Below are 21,909 nucleotides of genomic sequence, written 5' to 3' on the forward strand. Positions count from 1 at the left end.
GATGATAGAAAAATTTCTCCACATTCAAGTTATGTATCTCCATTACATGAGTCTCCATACCAGTCTACGCATTCCTTAAAACTTAAGCTACCACATGAAAAAATGAGGAAAAAACTGCTCATCACCTTATCCTGATTGACAAATAACATCAAGTGGATATATGTCTATTTTAAATTTTCTAAGCATGTCAGTGAATTCAACCAGAAATAAACTACAGTGACCTTAAACTGAATTCACTCAGTGAAGAACTGAAGTCCAGTACAGGCATCCCCCGAGTTACGTAAGAGATGCGTTCCGGCAGACTATCCGTAAGTCGAAATTTACGTAAGTCGAACCTTTGCGTTGGAGCTTCAGAGATTGCTGTATAACAAGTTGTATCGTAAAGAAATGAGCGCAACCACATACGCCACCACATCCATCGCTAGAACTGCAAATTTTCACGTTGATTGCTGACTTGGGATTTATAAGCCATTATTCTACAGAAATTAATGAAATTTCCTTCGAGGAATGACAAAAATGGGTCACTTTGTTATTGTTAGCACGTAAAAAACTCTATAACTATTCGATATTTTTTCTACCATAGGTTGTACGAGCGAATATCTACTTCTTCGCGCTCGCATTCGAAAATTAACGTAATCATTTGAAATACGGTTATCGCTTACGTAAGTACGGATTTACGTAAGTCGAGACATACGTAACTCGGGGGATGCCTGTACACAAATAGCTATAGTATTTGGAAGAGGCAACTGAGACGGGTCATTTGCACCATGAGGTAAGGGTATGGAAGGAAGGGTGGAGAGAAACCCAGCATCAGCATTAGCCTACTCCAATTTAAAGGTGCCAATAAAAACCACTCTACCACTCCAACGCTATAGCCACCACACCAACCCAATCCACACACAAATACCTAGTTCTGCTGATTAGTAACCAAATATGTGAAAAATATCAACTAAGTAGCTATCCTAGAAGAAAACCCTTATAAAGGAAAGTTACTTGAAGAGGACATTCCAATACAAATATTAAAATCTCGTAAAATTAAAACAAAAATTTAATAAAATTATTTTGCGCTTTGCTTTGGGTGGGTCACGAGAATTCAACGAATAGTTTTCACCAGATGAATGCTGCATGGGGCAAAAGCTGATACTTCCAAAACTCTAGCCAAATTCCCCAAGTATCCAGTAGTTTTCCCAGAAGACTGACATTCCTAGAGTATTCCAGGTTAGCAGATCCACCCCGATCAATGACTGCAATCTTAAGTCTAGATAACATTTACACTAGCTCTTCCATCAACATTCTTGTGAGTTTTTATATACATGATACTTCCTAATATTCGGTTATTTTGATTGCCAGTCATAGTAAAATTGAAATTAATGTAACTACTCCTATAATTCATTCATTTACAAGCTAGCGCTTATCGAAATGGCACTAAATAAATCACCAAATGCCCAAAGGTGTACTGTTATGCTTAATTCACTGTAGTTAGATCTCTGGTCGACAATACCTCAAGTTTCATGACATGAAAATTCATAGATTACCTTTTGAAAATAATCCATATCTAATAATTATAACTGCTCCACTAATTATTAATCATCATTCATACATAATTCTTATTTGATTGATTTAACATTTTCCCAATTAATTCGAATAAAAAATTAAAGCTATTGACCGAAAGGCCTTTCCTCAAGCTGAACGTGTACATGCATAATGTAATTTCTCGCAAGCAATCATATTAAATTTGAACTTCAAGTCTTTATAATCCAATATCATCCCCTGAAAATGCTTTGAAAAATATCACAACAAAGAATAGAAAATGGAAACAACAGCTAAAACAATAAATCACTAATTTCACAAATGCACAACGTAACTTGCATGATAGATGACTTGACCCGATGGTAATTATGTATATACATTATGCTGGATTCTGTGATTGTAAGCATTTACAAATAAACAAAGAAGAAAGGGTTGAAATAATAGAGACCTTGACCAGTATTTTAATATTAAAAAAAACAAGAACTAAAAGGGAGCATCCCTGTCATATTGTAGTTGCCCTAAAACAAGACATCCCAAGACAACAAACTTACTGCCAAGTGATACTGTTTTCTTCATCAGCCTCCCTAGCATCACTCATTCCCTACATTCAATGGAAAAATAATATGCAAATACTTTAGATAAAGTACTGCATAAACTATCAAATAAAAACCTATAAATCAGGGATTTTCATTTCAGAAACTAAATAAACTTATAAGAGAATAAAATTATGATAGAGGCAAATGGCACACAGGGCACAAAAAAATTAATTACCGACAGTAGCAAATGTGAATGAATTTTTAAAATGTTTATTGTGATTTCATTTGAAAATACACCAAAGAAAAATCTGTTTAATTGCAGAATATTCTAATCATGTTTGAAAATTTCAGTTGCATACTGTCAAAAATCAGCTGCTTGACAGGGGTGACCCTCAGTTTTTCATGGTTCTACAGCAGACATATTGGTTATAAGCTACAAAGACAATGTTTGATGATAATTTTTACCATTCCCAAAGATAGTGTCAATTTGAATTCATTGATTTTTTTTACAGGAACCGTAGCCACACCTTAACCACAATATACCTTAAGGTGCAAATTATTTCCCTACGGCTGAATCACAATTAGTCACTACTGCCTCTCACATATCTTGTCAATGTCTGCTATTTTCCAAATGAAGTCCCTGATATGAAAGATGCATACTCTGGCAATACGTACATTTTCATTAAACATCACTTCTGACGTGAAGGCAAAATTGTTATCAGGCATGAAACTATACAGTGGAAACCCAGAAATCATGAGAGCAACTAATTAATTATATTATTCAACCACAGCTAAGTCCCAATTATCCAGGAAAATAATGGGGAGAGGCAGCACGAATAATCCGGGGACACAAATAATCCAAGCTTTCACTTTAATTTCATGTAATTTTCATCATGCACAAAAATTAATCACTCCATTATTATCTATGCGCATTTTATGTTATTTTAGATTTCTTTCCGGCATCATTAAGAGCTTTCTTTTTGTGACTGCAATCTTTTTAGTGGCAATAAAGTGATTGCACTCGCATGCTGGCTGCTCCGTGTAATACCTGGTTTCCGAAAGCCACAAATCCGTGGCTGCGAGATCACGGATTCAGAAAGGTGGTTGGCACTAAGGCTTCAAAACCACACCGTGACTTCGGAAACGACACTGTGAGGCACCACACTGCCTCTTGCACAAGTTGCCCGGGATGCGGATCCGTGATCACTGATTGCGATCGTGCACCGCACCGATCACTTGGAAAACAGGAAGATGGAACTCCCGTGATGGAAACTGACGCATAATCACCCCACCTAGCAGTTGTAATAGGAAACCAGGGCTTATGGCAAACTGTTGCGCAAGAATATGTCCGGCTGTTAAACTCATGCTACATCTACTTCCACTTCCCCCGTTGCCTTCACTTCTACTCATCCATTTCCATTATTCCCTTCCTCTCCAATTTGACCTTTACTTGTCACAGCGTAACCATGCCCGAGTGCAACGAAATCTCTGGTTCTGTTGGGCCGTATTCAACCATATGCGAGTCCACGGCAATAATTGCATATTTGCGATATGAAAGATACATTTAATGATAGCAGATAAAATTCTTCTTAAATTAAGATTGGTTAGCTATTGAAGATTCTTCCAAAATTACTCAAAGAGTATTTTTTCCTGTTGCTGATCACTGTCTTCGATGCAAGATCACACACCCAAGTAAACTTGGAACATTCATAGCCAGCAAGTAAATAAAATAATTCTTTATTTAGAAGAGAATTCTGATGGAGGCCCGAGGTAGCCACGCATTAAAATGCAGATATCCCGCTGCTTTTACGTCTGATTTATTTATTTTTTATAAAGATCGCAGAAAACATCGGAGAGTGAACTCACCACAGATAATGCATGGAAAATCTGCAACACGGATAAAACGTACCTGGATAATCGGGAGTCTGCTGTATATCAATATAAGACAAGCGTAGTGCACATTTACATGAATTCAGTATCCACACTCCAAGTTTAACCAAGATTTCAACAGAATTTGAACAGAAGCCATACTCAACCAGAAGGAGACCTTATTTCTCCAATGGGTGGCTTGTCCCTGAAAATATCTTCAACGCACTTTCTATGGTATGGTGAAAATTTTGAAATGAAAACAGATTACTCTCATGAGAGTGCAAATATGGGCCACAAAATAACCCTTTTCTCGTTTAATAACACAACTGTGCAAAATACAGTTGCTTGCAACAAACAACCTTTGGAGCAAGTTGGCAAAGGCAACTGGCTCTGCAATGGACAGATTTATAAAATAATTTCGGCAATATCACTGCAGTAAGCTTTGGTCTAAGTTCAATTTAGAATTCACGTGAGTGAGCCCACATGTAAAGAAGTAATCTTCTGCTCAACTTCTTTCTCAAACTTTTGGCTCCACTGTACATATTATTAAAGCCAACTGCTTTTTCACACATGAATTTTTGTGACTCTTTCAAACCCCATTACTTCGACTGTTCCAGGTAATTTCCTTAAGTCGGCTTTCATAGACATATTTAGAGATTTATGCAACAGCTTGTAACAATTAATTTCGAGTTTTATTTTAGTTGAGTCGGAGGCAATGAGGCAAGAATGAGGCAAGTGATGGTGGAGGGAGATTGTTGGGAACGGCAAAGAATGGGAGTTGGATTGTAATAATCATGGCGTGTGGATGTGTTTTCGCCCCCGAGTTTCAAATTATAAAACTTGTTTATAAAGTGTAATAAAATTATTTGTTAAGTTAAAAGTGAATAAAAACAAAAACTTTACAAGCTTTGGCAAAAAAATAAGGCTTTCAATCAAATGTGACCCTGCTTGAGGGCCTAAAAAATAAACAACCCTGACTGGACCCAAATATAAAAAATTTGATTAGTCCATCTAGTAATCATCAGCTTCATCCTTACAGACTTGGTCGATGCTCAAATAGATAGTTATAAATTCCACTATTAGTGCACACATATGCATTAAAGCATGAAGAAAATTGCCAATATGCAAGTATGAATATTGTCACATTTTTATGGGTACACTAGTCATAGAAAGTGAGAGGGGCTGTATTTTATTAGGGTAGTCACAAATCAACTTGGTGACAAATGCTTTTGACTGGCAACACACGAAGACAACTGACCTTTCACAAACCCTCAAATTTGCTAAGTTAGGATATTCTGGTCCTTTCAAATTCATACATTTAGGAGGCTATATTGAATGCTTCTTTTTAAAGAAATGTTAAACTAAATTCATAATCACTTGACCAAAGTTTTGATTAGAGATGTGCAAATAGTATACTAGAAAGTATTCGATATTCGAGATCTCGAATAATTATGCTAAAGGCACGATCTCAAATACTTAGAATTTCGCACCATACACTGTCGCATGCACGTCGTTGGTAGTCGACTCAGAAAAATGTAGAGAACTCTAGTTGTTTAGTGCATGCAGCACCGTTTTAGGCAAGTTGACGAACTAAATCAAATTTGCGGATTAGAGCGGTGAAAAGAGTTCGACGTGGGGAACCGAAAATGATCGGGTGAAAAAATCTGAAAATCCCTGGTTTCCCCCACCAGGAGAACCTCAGTGCCGTGGGATAGTAACTACGTAGCACAATTTCCAAAATCTGCTACCCCCTCCATCCATCAGCCCTCGGCCCCTCCTCCTACGACGCTTTCCTCCTCTCCGAAATCAAATAAAAGGCCCCAGCTCGCGCAGAGTTCGTATTACGAAGACCATAAATCAAAGGCTTCAAAAGAAAATATCAAGTTACAGGAGAATAATAGAATCGTGTTTCACCCTTCCTTCTTTCTCCCCCACTGACCTTTTTCTGCCTACCTGCTTTGAAGTTCCCCATTCCTGGAGGTCAACTGCTGCATGAGTCGCCTATTACCCCAAAAGATGTCTAACAATGACTTTCGGCAATTCATATTACACCTTTATTGGATTGAAATATTAGTAATGTGCACGTGATTTCAAAAAGAATAAGACTGAACGCGATGCATTTCTGACTTTATATAAGCATTTTACGCAGGGAATAAATGTCAAAATACGACGGAGACTTAGGATTCTGGCGAAACTCGATATCCTCACAGCTGAGCTTCTCGGAAGTTGATTCGGTATTTTTTCCGAAAACATATATAAAGTTACAATTTATTAGTTATGCTATAAATCTCTATTGCCACAGTCACAGACGAAGGGATACTTTCTCAGGATATTTGGTTTCTCCCAGCTAGAAATTCGAATTCATCCATTTTATCTCATGAGAACTTCCAAAGATGGACTGAAAATAATTGAAGAAAATCGGGTGGAGAAGCGCGTGTATTTTGCAAAACGCCTCAGATTGTCCGCTAGCACTTAACAGTAGGAGTGGGGGTAAAGCGAGCTACCTGTTGAAAATAAGAATTTGGATGAAGCCGAGTATCAGATGAACGTGCCGCTGAAATGGCATTTGGTAGATATGAATGTATACATCAGACAGAAATCCATCGTAGCAGTGTAAATGCCAAGACGGCATGCAATCATTTTTGCGTGAGGTGGTGTGTCCCCTTAGGATATTTGAAAGAGATATTAGTTGAATCAACTACAGTGGAACTTGGTTAGTATGTTCCTCCTTAGTACGGCGATTTCTCTCGGTCCCGGTGCCATCGGAACAAAATACAGGCAAAAGTATTTGATTAGTACGTTTGAAAAAATGGCGCTTTCCTGGTTAGTATGCTCAATTGCTAGCCGTGACGCAACCCGCAATTCGTTCTCCAGTATCTTCTTAAGGGTCGTAAAGCTCCGAATTCATGATTTCATTTATTATTACTAGCCATTAACATTCTTGCATTCATTCCACATATCTTTCATCGACCGTGATTTATTCAAATGCATATCTCAATTCTTGTGACGTGATAAATAATAAAATATGGCCATTTATCAGGAACGTCTGACTATGCAAAACTGCAGCCAATGAGAAGCCCCAATTTTCCCCACCCCGAGCTCCTCACCTTCTGTTGCCTCTGGAGTGCCGACTGCGCACAAATTTCACGAGTGGGCAATCGTTGCTATTGCACTAGTTATCATGATGAAGAAATGAGTCTTATCCAATTCCCACTTTATCCAAAGCAGTACTGCACGACGTCAATGCTACGGATTACTAGCGTATTTGACTACTGCTGCGGGAGCAGACGATGCTCTGGATCTCCACGCGAAGCTTAGCTTAAAAATACTTGATCTCGGCACGAAAGCAGACGACATTAAACAAATTTTTAAAGTAAATTTCAACTGTATAATATAAAATCTTCTTGTAATTACGTCGTAATCTATTAATCTTGCGTGTTATTATTCGATATATCGATCGATATAACAATCGATATGGCTTTATTCCAGAAGCGAATGTGTACGGCTGTTGCCTTAATTTAAGGTTAATATAATTTTGTCCAATTTTTATGATGTTTAAAAACAACCCGTTGACATACTCAGGGTAGTTGTTATATTCTCCCAGTATGCTGTGACAAAAAAGAAATGACTTAGCTTATGTTCTCGTAGTCTTTCTATTTAAGTATATTTATGAGGATTATAATCGGAGATATTAGTAAATACTGCCACGTTTTACCGGAAATTAAGACAATTTTTACCACAAATGTTGTACAGATACGATTATTCCGATTCAAATAGCATATCGAATATGCGTTTTCACGGAATCCATCGGGTAGCCGCTAATTTTTCTTGGAAAAGTATTGTTAGAATAATTCAATCGACACTGATCACTTAATGACGCAAAACAGTAAATAATTAAAATGAAAACTAAACACACACTATCATTACATTAATCGAACACTAGAATTGAATCAATAATATATGTACCCGTCGCTCATTTAATAACTACACGATTTAAATAATTGCGAAAAATAAACAGGTAAAGTGAACCTTTCGTGACGATTTAGCATTTCATTGCATCCGTAGCTACTATACGTCCGTGCGGTTCGTGTTTACAACCACTGCCTTTACCGCCTTCACAGAACAAGAATGCGCAATAGGTGATGCATTTGTTTCTGAAAAGGCGCAATAATCGACGACTTTAAACCAGAAGCGCCGGCATTACTGCATTTGATCGAAATACAGCGACTCAGCATCGAAAGTGTAATCAATTTATTGAGGAATATCTTCAATTCGTCAGGGTAAATAGGATCGATAAATTACGTCGCATAACGTTTCGCAATTATTTCCGCGATATTTTCTTTATTAAAAATAATTTTACGTTCAACAGTGAGGTGATGGATCAAGTAGAAAGATGAGGATCAATCCTGCCGCAGGTTAGAGGCCTTCAAAGACGGAGTTTCGACGCCGATTTAAAAATAGCCGTTGCAGAATACGCCGTAAATCATAGTATTTACAGCGCTAGCAAAGCGCTAATACATCGCGGAAGTCATTTCGGGGGTCTCGATGCGGCAGATTCAAAGAATTAGAGGAAAATATCGTCGAATTTGTGCGCAAATGCAGAGCAGAAGCTCTCTGTGTAACTTATGCAATGATTCGCGACGAGGCATTGAAAATTGATATAATTTTTTTTCAGTTTTAATGTTTGTTGGAAAAAGTTTATTTCTTAATTTTATTACTTTGATATTTGTAAGTCCTGTAGTTTAATTGTTTTGCTTAGCAGGCATTTGATAGCAATATTTTTATAATATTTATAATTTATTTAACACAATTTTATTTAGATTTCCTAAATTCTTCAGGTCACTTGGATTTGTGATGACTTGATGGGTGTGTTACACTGGATCTAAGGAAGTTTCAGGGCCAAATGCAATACTGTTTATGGGCTTTAAGTTAAAGCTTATACATTGAAATTGTCTGTAGTCATTTGGAAATCAAAAATATTAATAATTTGTGAAGGTTTAAAAAATACAATAGCCTTGGATACTTAAAAAAATTTCTCATTTCTTCATTACATCTGGTTAAGGAACTATAAATTATACTGATACATGCAATGGATCACAACATGTTTTAGGTATAGTTATTTTGTTGTGATGGAAAATATGTGAACAATTTGTTCTTAATCTTCACAGAAAATAATAGTTTTTATCGAATCTAGAATCTTAACTTGCTAACCACAGAAAAATTGCCTTCCTTTACATTTTAAAATTTTTCCCAAAACTGAGGTCTCAAAATTGGGGGGGGGGACTATATTCGGGGGAGGACTATATTCGGAGATATACGGTAATTGTCTTCGGGAAATCTATGTAACATTGTGATTTTTATTCACATGGTATTGTTTTTCCATGTAGCGCCCATTTTCTTTATTTTAAAGGTTAAAAGAGTTCAGGAAGGCGATCCTACGAGAACTACCGATAGTAATTGCTATTATTACGACTTTTCCACAAATTGCAATTACCCTGACTGCTATTTTTTACTTTCCTCGTTAGCACGTTTTCCTGGTTAGTACGTTCATTTTTTGTGGTCCCTTCAGAAACGTACTAAACAAGTTCCACTGTATATGCCCAAATTGTTTCCATAAAATTAAAAATATTCCATTAATCAGCTAAATTCCTGATAAAATCCTTTAAAGGAAATCACAATTATGTATTCGCCAAAATCTTGGGTTTCCCCAGTCAAACTTAGTCAAACATTCCCGCATTCATCGTTTTATACGTCCATCCCCTTGTAAAAACGATAGATCGAGGTTCCACTGAATACCTTTTTTATATATACATTCATAAATTGAAATAGAAGAAGTTATGTACGTTTTATATGCTTTGAGTAATTCTACTACTCTAGGTATTCGAATATTCGAGCAATGATTTAATATTGGAATTCGATTTAGAGAAATCTGCTATTCGACCCATCTCTAGTTTTGATACAATGATTAAATACTGTGTTAATTAAAAAATAATCCAGGTGCTTACAACAAAAATATTTTAACTTCTTCTTTGTTCTAACTGAAAAATCTCCTTACCAAAACAGCTGTACACGCATCAAATATGGCATAAGAAAAGCATACGCTTTGGTATGAAGTACTATGACTTTTGTTTTTTTTTATGAAAACCACGCAATTAATTATAGAAAAATAGCATCAAAATTGAGTTTCAGAATACACTACCATCTGGTACAACACATCACATCAGGAATTAACTGTAGAGATTTTGATCATGACAGCATATACATACAGATCGGGGTTAGAAGGAAGATGGGAGTTTATAGTCCCCTTCTCATCCAATGAAGTCGATTTACTATATTATTTTAATTATTATTATTATATAAACTTGGGCTATATGAAGATATAAAGTTGGCTTTTCAAGAGGTAGTATGATCTTATCCTCAAGCAAAACCTTACCTTGTCAACTCTCTTGACCGGAGAATTCTCTTCACAGACTGGCTTCTCTTCTTTCTTCGACAAAGAGGTATTTATGATCTGAGCCTTGGGCAGAGGAGAACTCTCCACTCGCCTCTTTAGCTCGTCAATTTCCTGGTCTTGAGGCTGCTTTCGAGCCGGCGGTGGAGATGAGTTGATCTTTGATCGGCGCTTGAATGGGTCAATCTCCTCAGCTTGGAGCTGGTCCTGGGCCGGCGTAGGAGATGAGTTGAGCTTTGATCGGCGCTTGAATGGGTCAACTTCGAGTGGGTCGTCACTGTCACCAGAAACTTTCGGCCCTGAGTTTCTCAACTGTGGTGACAATTGTCTATTATCAGGACAAGAGCCCTCAAACTTGTGAGAATTGTCAGTCATGTCTTGAGGACTTGAACTAATGGAGTCCTCCTCTTCTAGGGGGAAACTCGCGGAACTCTGGCTGTCTCTGCCATCCCCAGCGATGAGGATTTGTTGTGAGATTCGGGCAGCTTCCAGAGCCAGTTGATCTAGAGTGTCGTCACTAACCTCGTCCAAGAAATGAAACGATGTCTCCTCCTCGTAGGTACTTGCCAAAATAGCCTTGTCCTCTACAATAGATCCATTGGGCTCTGTGGCTAATTCTACAGACTCACAAGTGGTGCTTGAACCATGAAGCAGATCATGCAACTGTGTAGCTTGTGGAAGTAATTCTTTAGTGGCATCATTGAGGGAACTACTTTCAATTCCAGCTTCTTGAAGATCTTTCTCTTGGCTGCAACATAAATCTTTAAGTTTACTCAACAGCAATGACTCCTCTTCTTGAGCACGACACAAAGCATCCTTCTGGATGGTTCTTTCCACTGCATCATAGCCACTTTCCTCATTGGGTGCCTTTTCATCTACACATTCATCACCAACAACAACTACTGTTACATTTGCATCACTCAGTGAGCAGTCATGAGATGAACCAGAAACAAATGAGGAATCTTTCAATGCCACTGATTCTCCAACTTCCAAGAATGATTCTTGTGCAGTAGCACCACCACAGAGAGGCTCTGAAGAGAAGCTTTGCTGAACCAATTCAGTTTTGGTCGTAGTGAGGTGCTCGACAAACAAGGAAGAGTCTGCTGAATTCACTGAATCTAATGTTCTTGATATTGAGACTTCTGGGGGGGATACACGGGGAGTAAGTTCTTTTTTGTCTTCCTTGGCATTTGGGGTTCCAACTTCAATTAACACTGGCACAATGTTTTGATGGCCTAAGTCCTGTTTTCCGACAGACTCGTCACCATCCCTATTTTTTAAATTCCCTGAAGAAGAGCTCACAGCATAATTTTCACAAGTAGATGAGGAAGGGGCAGAATGCACATCTTTCAGTGCTAACTCTTGATTACCATGGACACCTTCCACTGACTGAAGAAAGAACCCACCTTCAGAGAAAGATACTGGAGCAGCATCAGTGGATTGAATTGGATCTTGGAGAGCTACAGAATGTCCAGATGTATTGGTCAATGCCTTAGAGTCATTAGTGATTGACTCGACATCACCATCAGCATTTTCAATAACTTCATTTTCATAATATTTCACTGCCGATAGTGATACTTTATCTTGGGTGTCTACCTCACAAGCATTAGATGTTGCAGTGAGACCATGCCCATATTTGCTGGATAAATCTTTCTCAAATGGCTCGCTGCTATCTGTTTCCACAAAGAATGTTTGATCTGCGGGACTTGGTCCCTGATGCTGCGACTCCTTCACCAATGATACTTCTGCGGCTTCAATAAGACCTTCAACGACACTGCTGTTTCCTCCAACTGTCAAATCCTGTGCCCTTGATTTTTCTTCCTGGATGAGAAGATACTGATCAACACTTTTCAGAGATGCATCTGCATGACACCCTTCAGGGCCGGCAGCCAACAGCACAGTATTGTCACTCTTCAGTCCTTTTTGAACCTCTTCATTGATAATGGCAATTGGAACATCATTGGAGACCACATGATTATCAATTAGTGAACTATCGGAGTCATTTGCAGTAACACTCTTCTCTGATCCAACAAAACTTGAGTCACAAGGGAAAAAAATCGAATCCCCAGTGCTGGAGTCAGTTGATACGTTTCCCAACTCACAATCTTGACCCACTCTCTCGGGATGAAAGGCTTCCGAGATTGAGTGGATATCAAGCCTTTGAAATTGGCCAATGAATGACTCGGAGAGGTCTTGACTCTTGACTGATGGATTGTGCCTGGGGTCAACATCCAAAGGCAACTCAAGAGAAGAGGAGCTTACACTCTGACCAAGGTTGCTCAAGGAAGCAGCTGTTGCTGGCACACACACTTGCTCGGACAAAGGTCCCTCCGATGTCGATGCTAGATCTTGGAATTCACTGACATCAGGTGCTTCAGTTTCGGTGGCACTCTCATATCCATTGGTGTCAGTATCTGAAAAGAGCAGCATAATATACATAATCCTGTTATTAATGATCCTTATTCATGCTTCATTATACCTCTACAAATGAAGCACTGAGCAATATTTTGGTAGTGAATGAAATAGCAAAGGTAGTTGCAATTTTCCTCAATAATTCAATGCATACAGCACGTTTTGGCTTATAGAACAACCATCTATACCACATGATGGCTCTGTGAGAGGAAACAAGTCGTATGCATCTTCATTCTCGCTTCTTTATATCAAAATTGGTAAAAGTGACGGAAATGAACACTACTGGAATACCCACAACTGAATGATGGGAAACATGATTATATGCACAGAGAGGAGTACAGTAGACTCTCGTTACTACGAATAATGTGATTACGAAGTTCTCGTTATTACGAAGCAATTCATTGGTCCCGACGAGAAGGCCTATCCAACCTATAGTAAAAGAAACAATACGAAATTTTCGTTATTACGAAAGATAAACCTCAGTCCCGGACCCGGCTGTTACAAAATGAACTTTATTACGAAGTCCCGCAAAATTGCAAAGGCATTTAGGTGGAAATACACTTAGCTACGATATCATCATTGATCTACGTTTAAGTTCTCTTCTTGTACTGAGTCCAAGAGCGTCAATTTTAGTTCTTTCCTCAGAAGAAGATACTTCAATATGCACTCAACATTAGATAATAAGCTTCATTCCTAAGGAATTATGGTGACCCACTCATTAATGCCCGTAAATTGGAAGTAAAGTTAGTCCTCTTCCTACGCACATTGGATTTACGAACTTTCAGAGATACGAACATTCGAAAAATTCAATTGCACCCTAAATTTCAAATTTGGCACCTTCGGAGTTTGCCAATGCAACACTACGTGGCGCACAGGAACTCGCACTTTGGGCATAATCTGAACAAAGTATCATTTAATCCAGTGTGAAGTCAAGAACTGTTCAGCGTTTCGCCCATTCTTTCTTCCCGCTTACAGCAATTTTTCTGGCTTCGGCTACGTTGCAAGCTAGATCAGTTCGTCACAATCATAAGTTAGCACAATATTGTGATGCAGTGTTGTATTGTAAAGGATAACCACTCTCCTCAATGCCTAGCATAGGTTTATCAACAAACAAGTAAGGTCTCTCAAAGCATCTCCTTCGCATATCGAGGACATGGCGCATGATTTAGTTGCCTATTTTACATACTAGACTCTAAAGATAATAAATGTGGGAGATTGAAGATACAGGAAATTTTGACGAAGTATGTTTTTTTTCTTTAGATGATTCCTAAAAGAAATGCTCCTATGAACTTCGTTATTACGAACTTCCGGTTTTTCGGTCCCGTGAACTTCATAATAACGAGAGTCTACTGTATTTTTTTAAAGGAAAAATTAAATAAAAGAAAGACAACTAAGCAGAGAAATTTAAAAAATTGTATAATCCAAAAAAGAAATAAACAGTATCTCATATGAATTTTTTAGCATTGAAATAGCTTCATTTTTGAGAGCGCTCCTCAAATTCAAGGGTATTGGTTTTTTTTTACAGGTAGTGAGAACACAAACAACCCAATGTTGAATCAATAATTTACACATTTTGTGAAGCCTGTTTATAATTACAATGACCTTAATACATAATTTCACTTTCAAGGTTGAAGTCGCCTGAGTCATATATCATAGATCTTCAATTCAAATGACAACTTGACTTTCTGAACCAATAACAACATAAAAAAATTCGATACTCACCAGTTTCAGTCTGACGTTTATAAACTGCCTCAGGTTGCAAGAGATCGGGAAGATATGTGCTAGGATTGCCATTCACTTGACCATAACTCTGAAAGCTTCCATCCGATACTGATGCTGAGGCAACTGAATTTGTCTCCGCATCAATCACTCCTACTAGCTCTTTTTCACTGCCAGAAGCAAATTAGTAGGAAGTAAGGATTAGTCTCAAACCACAGGAGTGCAGCCAAAAATGTATTTAAAATCATAATGATTGGATACATGTTCTCTTAAAATTTGGCACAGAAAAAAATCAGCCAAAACTTGCCAAGCAGGAACAATTTCTTTCAGCTATTTCATCTTAATTTAAAAAAAATGCTGCATGCCTTTCCACAGGGGAAATAAAAAAACAGTACATTTCTTAAAATTTTCCAGAAATTTCATGGTTTTCCGAAGGATTTGCATGTGTTTGCAGGAAGTTTTCCATGGTGCTTTTTAGTCTTACATAGGAGCACTTTTTGGGGAAAATATTGTCCATTGGTTGGGTTCCTTGATTTCTGCAATAAAACTAGATTTTACTGATAATTTCAGTTTTTACACAATGCTTAGGGTATTTGGCTTTAATAACCACTTTTACAATTTGGAAAGGTTTTTTGATAAATTAGATAATTTTAAAAGTCTTATAAGCATCATATATACCCATTCAGAGATTTAAGTTTTAAAAAACTGGACTCTTGGCGTTGCCACATAACATCACCCTTAAACCTTGTCATCAATTGATTTACCATTGCTATTGCTACACAGCAAATAAATTCTATATTCCCTGTACCAACTACAAAATCCATAAAGATTACTCAAATAAATGATTCAGCAGTCACTCAAGATACTTTGGAGCGGATGCTTTCAAGGGCCAACTCCTAAGCTACTACTCTGAGAGCACATTCCCCCCATCTACTTAAATCATTGGAACTAGGTGGTATATTATGAATCAAATGCCCACATGCTTCACCCTCCTTCAAAGAAGTTTCAGTCCTGAAATTCGCCATTCTAAGGTGCCTGTCATTATTCAAACTTGATTTTTCAAGATAGTCACAGTTAGCTACATATTCCGTAGCTTCCTTTCCAGTCTTCCTACGTTGCACAAGCTATAAGTATTAATGTCTTGAATTTTTGGCAATCATGAGATTAGGACATGGGTATTTGAGTGAAATTCATACCATGGAGCCTGAGTTTTGTCAATTGGAATGTCAAAAACTGTTAGCTTATTCACTTGCGTTGACCAGTATGCCAGCAATGGTTTTTGCACCTGACAGAAAAATAAAACGAATTATGATTTGTTAATTCCATATTACTAGGATGAACTGGATTTGTGACGTCTTTTGCCAGAAGCACTTAGCCACAACTCTACACACAGGTAAGAAAGATTCCCAAGGAGCTGGACCATCCACACAACAGATGTTGCAGCAAGGCTCTTCAGTAAAATAAATTAATTAAATTGTAAATAGAGCAGTTAAACTATGATATAACAGGGGCATTTATCGAGGTGAGTCAACCGCTTGAATAAAATAGAAAAGCATGCATGTGAAATTCACTTGCCTGTGGCTCAGTGTGGGGGACTTTAAATGTAGGCTTCATTGAAATGCTCCTAGATTCATTGGCGTCAATGCCTTTTGGAAACAGCTGCATATACCACTTAGTCACACCAGCTTTCGCAGCCATTGCAGGTCGTATCATCAGGCGATGAATGATGCTTCATCGCCTGATGATACGACCTGCAATGGCTCAGAAAGCTCACGTCACAAAGTGCAATATGCAGCTGCTTTCGAAAGCTGTTGGCATCAGTCTGGGAGGTATCCAAAACTAACTAATCCCAACCAACCTTCGGGTTAAATCACTAAGTGAATGACGTTTTCTTGATCTCTACATGGTAAACAGTTAGGTTTACATTTAAACAACAAAATTTGGTAAGGGAACTCATTCTCTTGTACTCAAAACACCAAAAAATACCTATCTCTAACCATGAGGTAAAATTACCGACTACAGAATAGTTGTAAAGTCATTTTAAAGCCATCTGCAATATTCTGAAATAATGGAAACTTATCCACATAAGCAAATTACTCCCATAGATGAGGTTAAATGAACAGTCTGATTACTCTACATAACTTCAGCTCTCATACTTAAGCATGCGTAAAAAAAGTGCAAACATTAGTATATAATTCTGATCATTAAGGCCTGTTTACACGATACATTAACACGCATGAGTAAATGTCTGTTTGCATGAATGATTTTTGGGGACCGGAACGGAACATGTACGAATGCATAAACCAAATTAGAACAGGTTCTATTTTCTGTGGATGCATTTGCACAAGTTGGGTGGTTACACAGTGCATTTTAGCGTTCATTCTCGCGTTCATACATTTAGACATTAGCCCATACATGTTAATGTACCGTGTAAACAGGCCTTTACAAATAATTCCAAAGTGGACACTCATCACTATCTCCACCAAAAATGTCTCCCATATTGTTCTAAACATGATTATTCAAGCACATATTGATCATACTCAATTTTTTTTGCTAGATCATTCAGATGACCAGGCAAAATTGCTTAAAATGCTACAATTACAATCAAGACATCTATCAAGTTATATTGTGCATTAGTGATTGGTAGGATGAGATTTATAGTATTATCCACAGTTGAGGGTTATTTTACTCCATTTCACTATTTTTTCAAAGCATTCGATGATACTATTGAATGGTTGGATCACAATTGGAAGTTCACATTTATATTAGTACCTACAAGAGCATATGAGAAATAGAGTAATATGCATCCCCATTTTCTGTGAAGAAAACACGATTGCTCCATAGCATTTCATAATTCGCATTTATCCGTAAAACTTACTGGAATGGAATTAAAACAATCTACACTTGGCATTAAATCAATTTCAACTACATTACGAGATTTAAAAATGGACATAATCCAGATTCTACAGAGAACCTAGATGGTGTTCTTCTAGAAAATCAGCCATATCTCCAGAAATGCCACACAACTGGTCCTAATGTTCTAACATTTGTTCATCTACAATTGGAACTCAATGACTGAAAAGAGGTTTTTCGATAAGCATTCGCTTTCCATGTAACGAAATAAGCATGAATTGAGGAGGGAATTCATACACCTGCAACTCCACACTTTACTTCATGGGAGGCAGCAAAAAATGTGCCAAACAAGCCATTTTCATTTTTACAGCTACTTTGACTGCAGACTTTGTCCTAGCACCACTGGTATTCACACTGAGCAAACATGAAAATAATAAATGGTCCCTTATTCCCATCTGTGCAAAATTATTATCATTGGTTTGATGCAAATTATATACATATGAAGCAAGATGCACCAACGGTTAATTTACACAATCACAATGATATCCAAAGCAAGCAAAGAAAAAGAAAAAGCAAAGAACCTTTTCTCATGGGCTGTTGTGACCAACTCCTCCACAAACTCACGAGCAAGTTGAACATAAGACTCGTGATCTACTTTGGTGATCACAGCTGTCCTCTCCCGCCAATCTTCACGTTCATCCTCGGAGAGACTGCAGCTGGCAACACTCTGAGGCTGCTTCTCCTTCTCACGCTCCCTCTCCCCTCCTGCTTTTCCTTTGCCACCCTGAAACCATAGATTGTTAAAAAATGTTCAACCAGCACTATATTATCTCATCTAGTATCATCTAAAATCTCGTGTTCCACATGTATCACTACTCCTGAGCAATCACTAAATTACTGATATTCAAAAACCTCGGATGAAATTTCTTCACAAGCACCAATAGTATTTTCCTAGCATCAGTAACATAACAACTGATGGACAAAAAAATATAATATTGAAGAAAAATACACTTCACAAAACCATCAATTTCATTTTATAAGTGCACTAATAAGGGAAAGGTAAAATAATCGGAAAACATAATAAAGATACACTGTTGGATGTTCCACTGAAGTTTTAATAACAGACCCAGGTTTCGACAATACACCAATTAACCCATGTCATTAGTGTATTTGTCGAAACCTGGGCCGGTAATTAAAACTTCTGTGGAACATACAACAGTGTATCTTTATTATGTTTCCTGTCACCAAGTTACACCAAATATCGCCGTCCAGCCTTAAACTGATCAGGAAAATATTCCTTATCCCCTCTCTACCGCTTCTACCCATAGAGAGAAACAGAACCTTTCCATATGCATCCTAGAAAAACGAGCATTTTTCTCATGGCTTCATTCAGAATTTAAGCTTTTGCCATGGCTTATGGGATAGAAATCCCAACTCTTTTCCATTCACTAGGCATGTCCTTTTATTTGTCACTGAAACCAACATTAGCAACGTCTTTCAGCCAAAGAGAATGCACGGCTGCTAACAGCATTTTTAACGCCATGCATGGCTTTTAATGGATTGACACTTGTAAATACAGAATGACTCGGAAAGCAAAAAAGGAGCAATGGAAAAAGGAAATAAATTCTCTAAGGCCGTACTCTTTGGTGGGCAAAGTGGAGGGTGAGAAGTTACAAGGCCGACATGGGGGGTAATACACAGAAAACAAGCCAAAACACTATGAAACAAAACAATCACGCAGCTCACACACATTGTGGATTTGCTCCAAGGAACTAATGTCCTCGTAGGACACACACTCACTCACACAGGTTTGTGAAGCTCTCGCTTACGACAGTGACCCACTCACACACAAGAAATGGACAAAATTATAACAGAAAAACACGCTCACACTCACCCACTTCGTGGATTTGCTCCAAGGAACAATTGTCCGCATGGGACACATGCACTCACTCACACAAGTTTGTGAAGCTCTCGCTTACGACAGAGACCGTCAAACACACAGGAGTTAGGGATGGGTAGAAGGGTTGTAAGTGCCCAAGAAGTATCTCCTGACACCAGGTGTTTTTCCTGCCAAGCAGGCCTCCTCAAACGAGAATCAGCCTTATAACTTCTCACCCCCCACTTTGCCCACCAAAGAGTACGGCCTTAGAGAATTTATTTTCTTTCAACTGTTCAACGGCCGTAGTTCATTCAATAATTTACAATGGAATAAATGGATGGTGGAATGACCGTGTATTCAGAAAATGATGGGTCAAGCAATCACTTTTTTGGTATCTAAATACCTATCGCTGGAGCTAGACCTCCGAGGGATGGAAAAAAATGATTGAGTTACACAGGCTTAAGCTATCCATTGTACAGAGCCTAAGTGGACTAGATAAAGGCATTTCATTATTTCAAATGGAATAAAACGTTCTGTATAAAGCAGTGAAAAGGAAGAAAACCAAGCATACAGAAAGAGAGGTAACAAGTATGCAGAAAGGAGATAATAGTGGCTGACATTTAGCTCCTAAGAGAGAGATAGGAATAAGATGAGTTATTTGCCTACCATAGAAGTACCATTACCTAGGACAGAAGATGCATGACAGGTGTCGAGCATCGAATCCAGCACCCTGAGCTAAGGAGGCATTCATGGCAAAGAAGATGCTATCACGCTCAAAAAGCAGAAGACTGTCCAGAGGTAGACAGTAAGTGAAAGCACTTGTGTGGGCATGGCACTTTCTGGCTCAGAAGTTTTGACCCATTGGAAAAAGTGATTAGGAAAGCCTTTGAGACCTAATGCTGGAGAATCCTGACGATAACATGGAGTGAATAGGGTTATAAACTAGGTGGAATTTTAGAAGAATAGGAGAAGAAAAGACACTATGGATCCCTTTAAGCCAAAGAAGGACACAGTGGATAGCCCACGTAATGAGACACCAGTTACATGGGACACAAATGGAAGGAATATTTAAAAACCATAAAAACAACAGCAAAATGTCAATCCCAGGCGTGCAGAAGTCATGTTTAACTGTATTTAATTTTAAGGAGGAATTATTTTATTTGTTGTGAATCAACCACAAAAACTTTCAAGCTAGGAGCATTTTTCAAAAGATATAGTCAAATTTTCCCACAAAAAGGAGCCATGAAAAACATTCTCTTAATTTAAATTTCATGCATTTGGCGATATCATTGTCGCAAAACTTCAGGGCCTCTGCCTATTTTCCACGGTATTCCCAAGCTCTGCTCGGTGTCTACATCACTTTATGGCTCCCCATCAAAGATGAATGAAGCATCAGCTTTTAATTGCTTGTATATTTAAATGCACCAATTCCCAAGCACCAATTCAGAGATTTAAGTTTAAAAAAACTGGACTCTTGGCGTTGCCACATAACATCATCCTTAAACCTTGTCATCAATTGATTTACCATTGCTATCGCTACACAGCAAATAAATTCTATTTATCCTGTACCAACTACAAAATCCATAAAGATTAGAACTAATGTGCTGTTCCAAATAATAATAATCACATTGGAATTTTCCATGAATTGATGCGGCCAATTTCAAGCATGTCAGCAACAGAACATTAGTTAAGTCTTTGAAGCAAAGGTAGGGAAAGACTGACCAATAAATGTACCAGCAGAGAAATAGCAATAATTTCACATCCAAGATTGGACTTTTACGAGAATTCCCTGACAATACCAAGTTTTCTCCTGCAATCACCACCCTGAGGTAGTCTGACTCCTGCCCGCTTTGGGTAAAAGAATTTTCATATCTGCAGAATTTAATCACATCAAATTTAATGCCTCAACACACGCATCATATTTTGAATGTGATGAATGAATGTGACACAGCAAAAAAAATGTTAACTTCCTCCATTTGCCATGATGATCCAGGATTTTGATAGAATACAGACACAAAAGTATCTGGGAAAAATGGACACACATCTGATATTAACAAAAAACAATGTGAATCATGAATTAGGTCCTATCATTACGAACTCTAATATGTCTAACTGACAGAGTAAGGTGGTCCATTTACAGTGGAATTACAGGTCTGAAATGTGACCAATGCATGCAAGATTCAATGGGCACATTAGAGAGGAATAACAGAGTCACCATTAACATTCTCTGATGTCCAAGACAAAATAACTATCATCGAAAAGAATAACGTCAAAGGGTGCGTCATTAGCTGGTGAATATCTACATAGAGTTAATCATTAATAATTTAATTGTCCCTATTTCTGAGAGTGCCTGACATTTGTGACAATTCGTCAAAACTTGGAAGAATTGTTTCTTGATTACCTTTTTCGAGGGAGAGTGTATTAACCTGACGAGGAAATCCATGGCGTTGAATGCAATTGCTCACGGCCGGCCAAATGCGTCGCGACCGCTCCCGGTTTGCGTAACGCCCAATGGACCGACCAAAAATACACACGCGCGGCACCACGCCAAAATAGCAATGCCGTCGTCGTCCGTGGAATGACATTCTCGTCAATTGCGGTCGCACTTGAAAATACGTCAATGAAATCGTCGACAATATGATCGGCGTTTACGGATCATC

At 38.1% G+C, this 21,909-nt stretch overlaps 1 protein-coding gene across 3 annotated transcripts in view; it reads right to left on the reverse strand.

Moving 5' to 3' along the window:
• Window positions 1–21,909, reverse strand: part of LOC124155453 (transforming acidic coiled-coil-containing protein 3) — a 37,708-nt gene that overhangs the window by 7,570 nt on the left and 8,229 nt on the right. For 2 of the 3 annotated variants that reach the window (XM_046529274.1, XM_046529276.1), the window contains exons 2-4: window positions 17,952–18,154; window positions 14,521–14,687; window positions 10,369–12,800 (exon numbers count right to left, since the gene is read on the reverse strand). In XM_046529274.1, the coding sequence (XP_046385230.1) occupies window positions 10,369–12,800; window positions 14,521–14,687; window positions 17,952–18,154 (2,802 nt within the window). Of the gene's footprint in view, window positions 1–10,368; window positions 12,801–14,520; window positions 14,688–17,951; window positions 18,155–21,650; window positions 21,790–21,909 lie in introns of those variants that run through there. The other variant, XM_046529275.1, reaches the window with a different exon arrangement.

The sequence above is a fragment of the Ischnura elegans genome, chromosome 3, assembly GCF_921293095.1.
Source record: "Ischnura elegans chromosome 3, ioIscEleg1.1, whole genome shotgun sequence".
Taxonomy (NCBI): domain Eukaryota; kingdom Metazoa; phylum Arthropoda; class Insecta; order Odonata; family Coenagrionidae; genus Ischnura; species Ischnura elegans.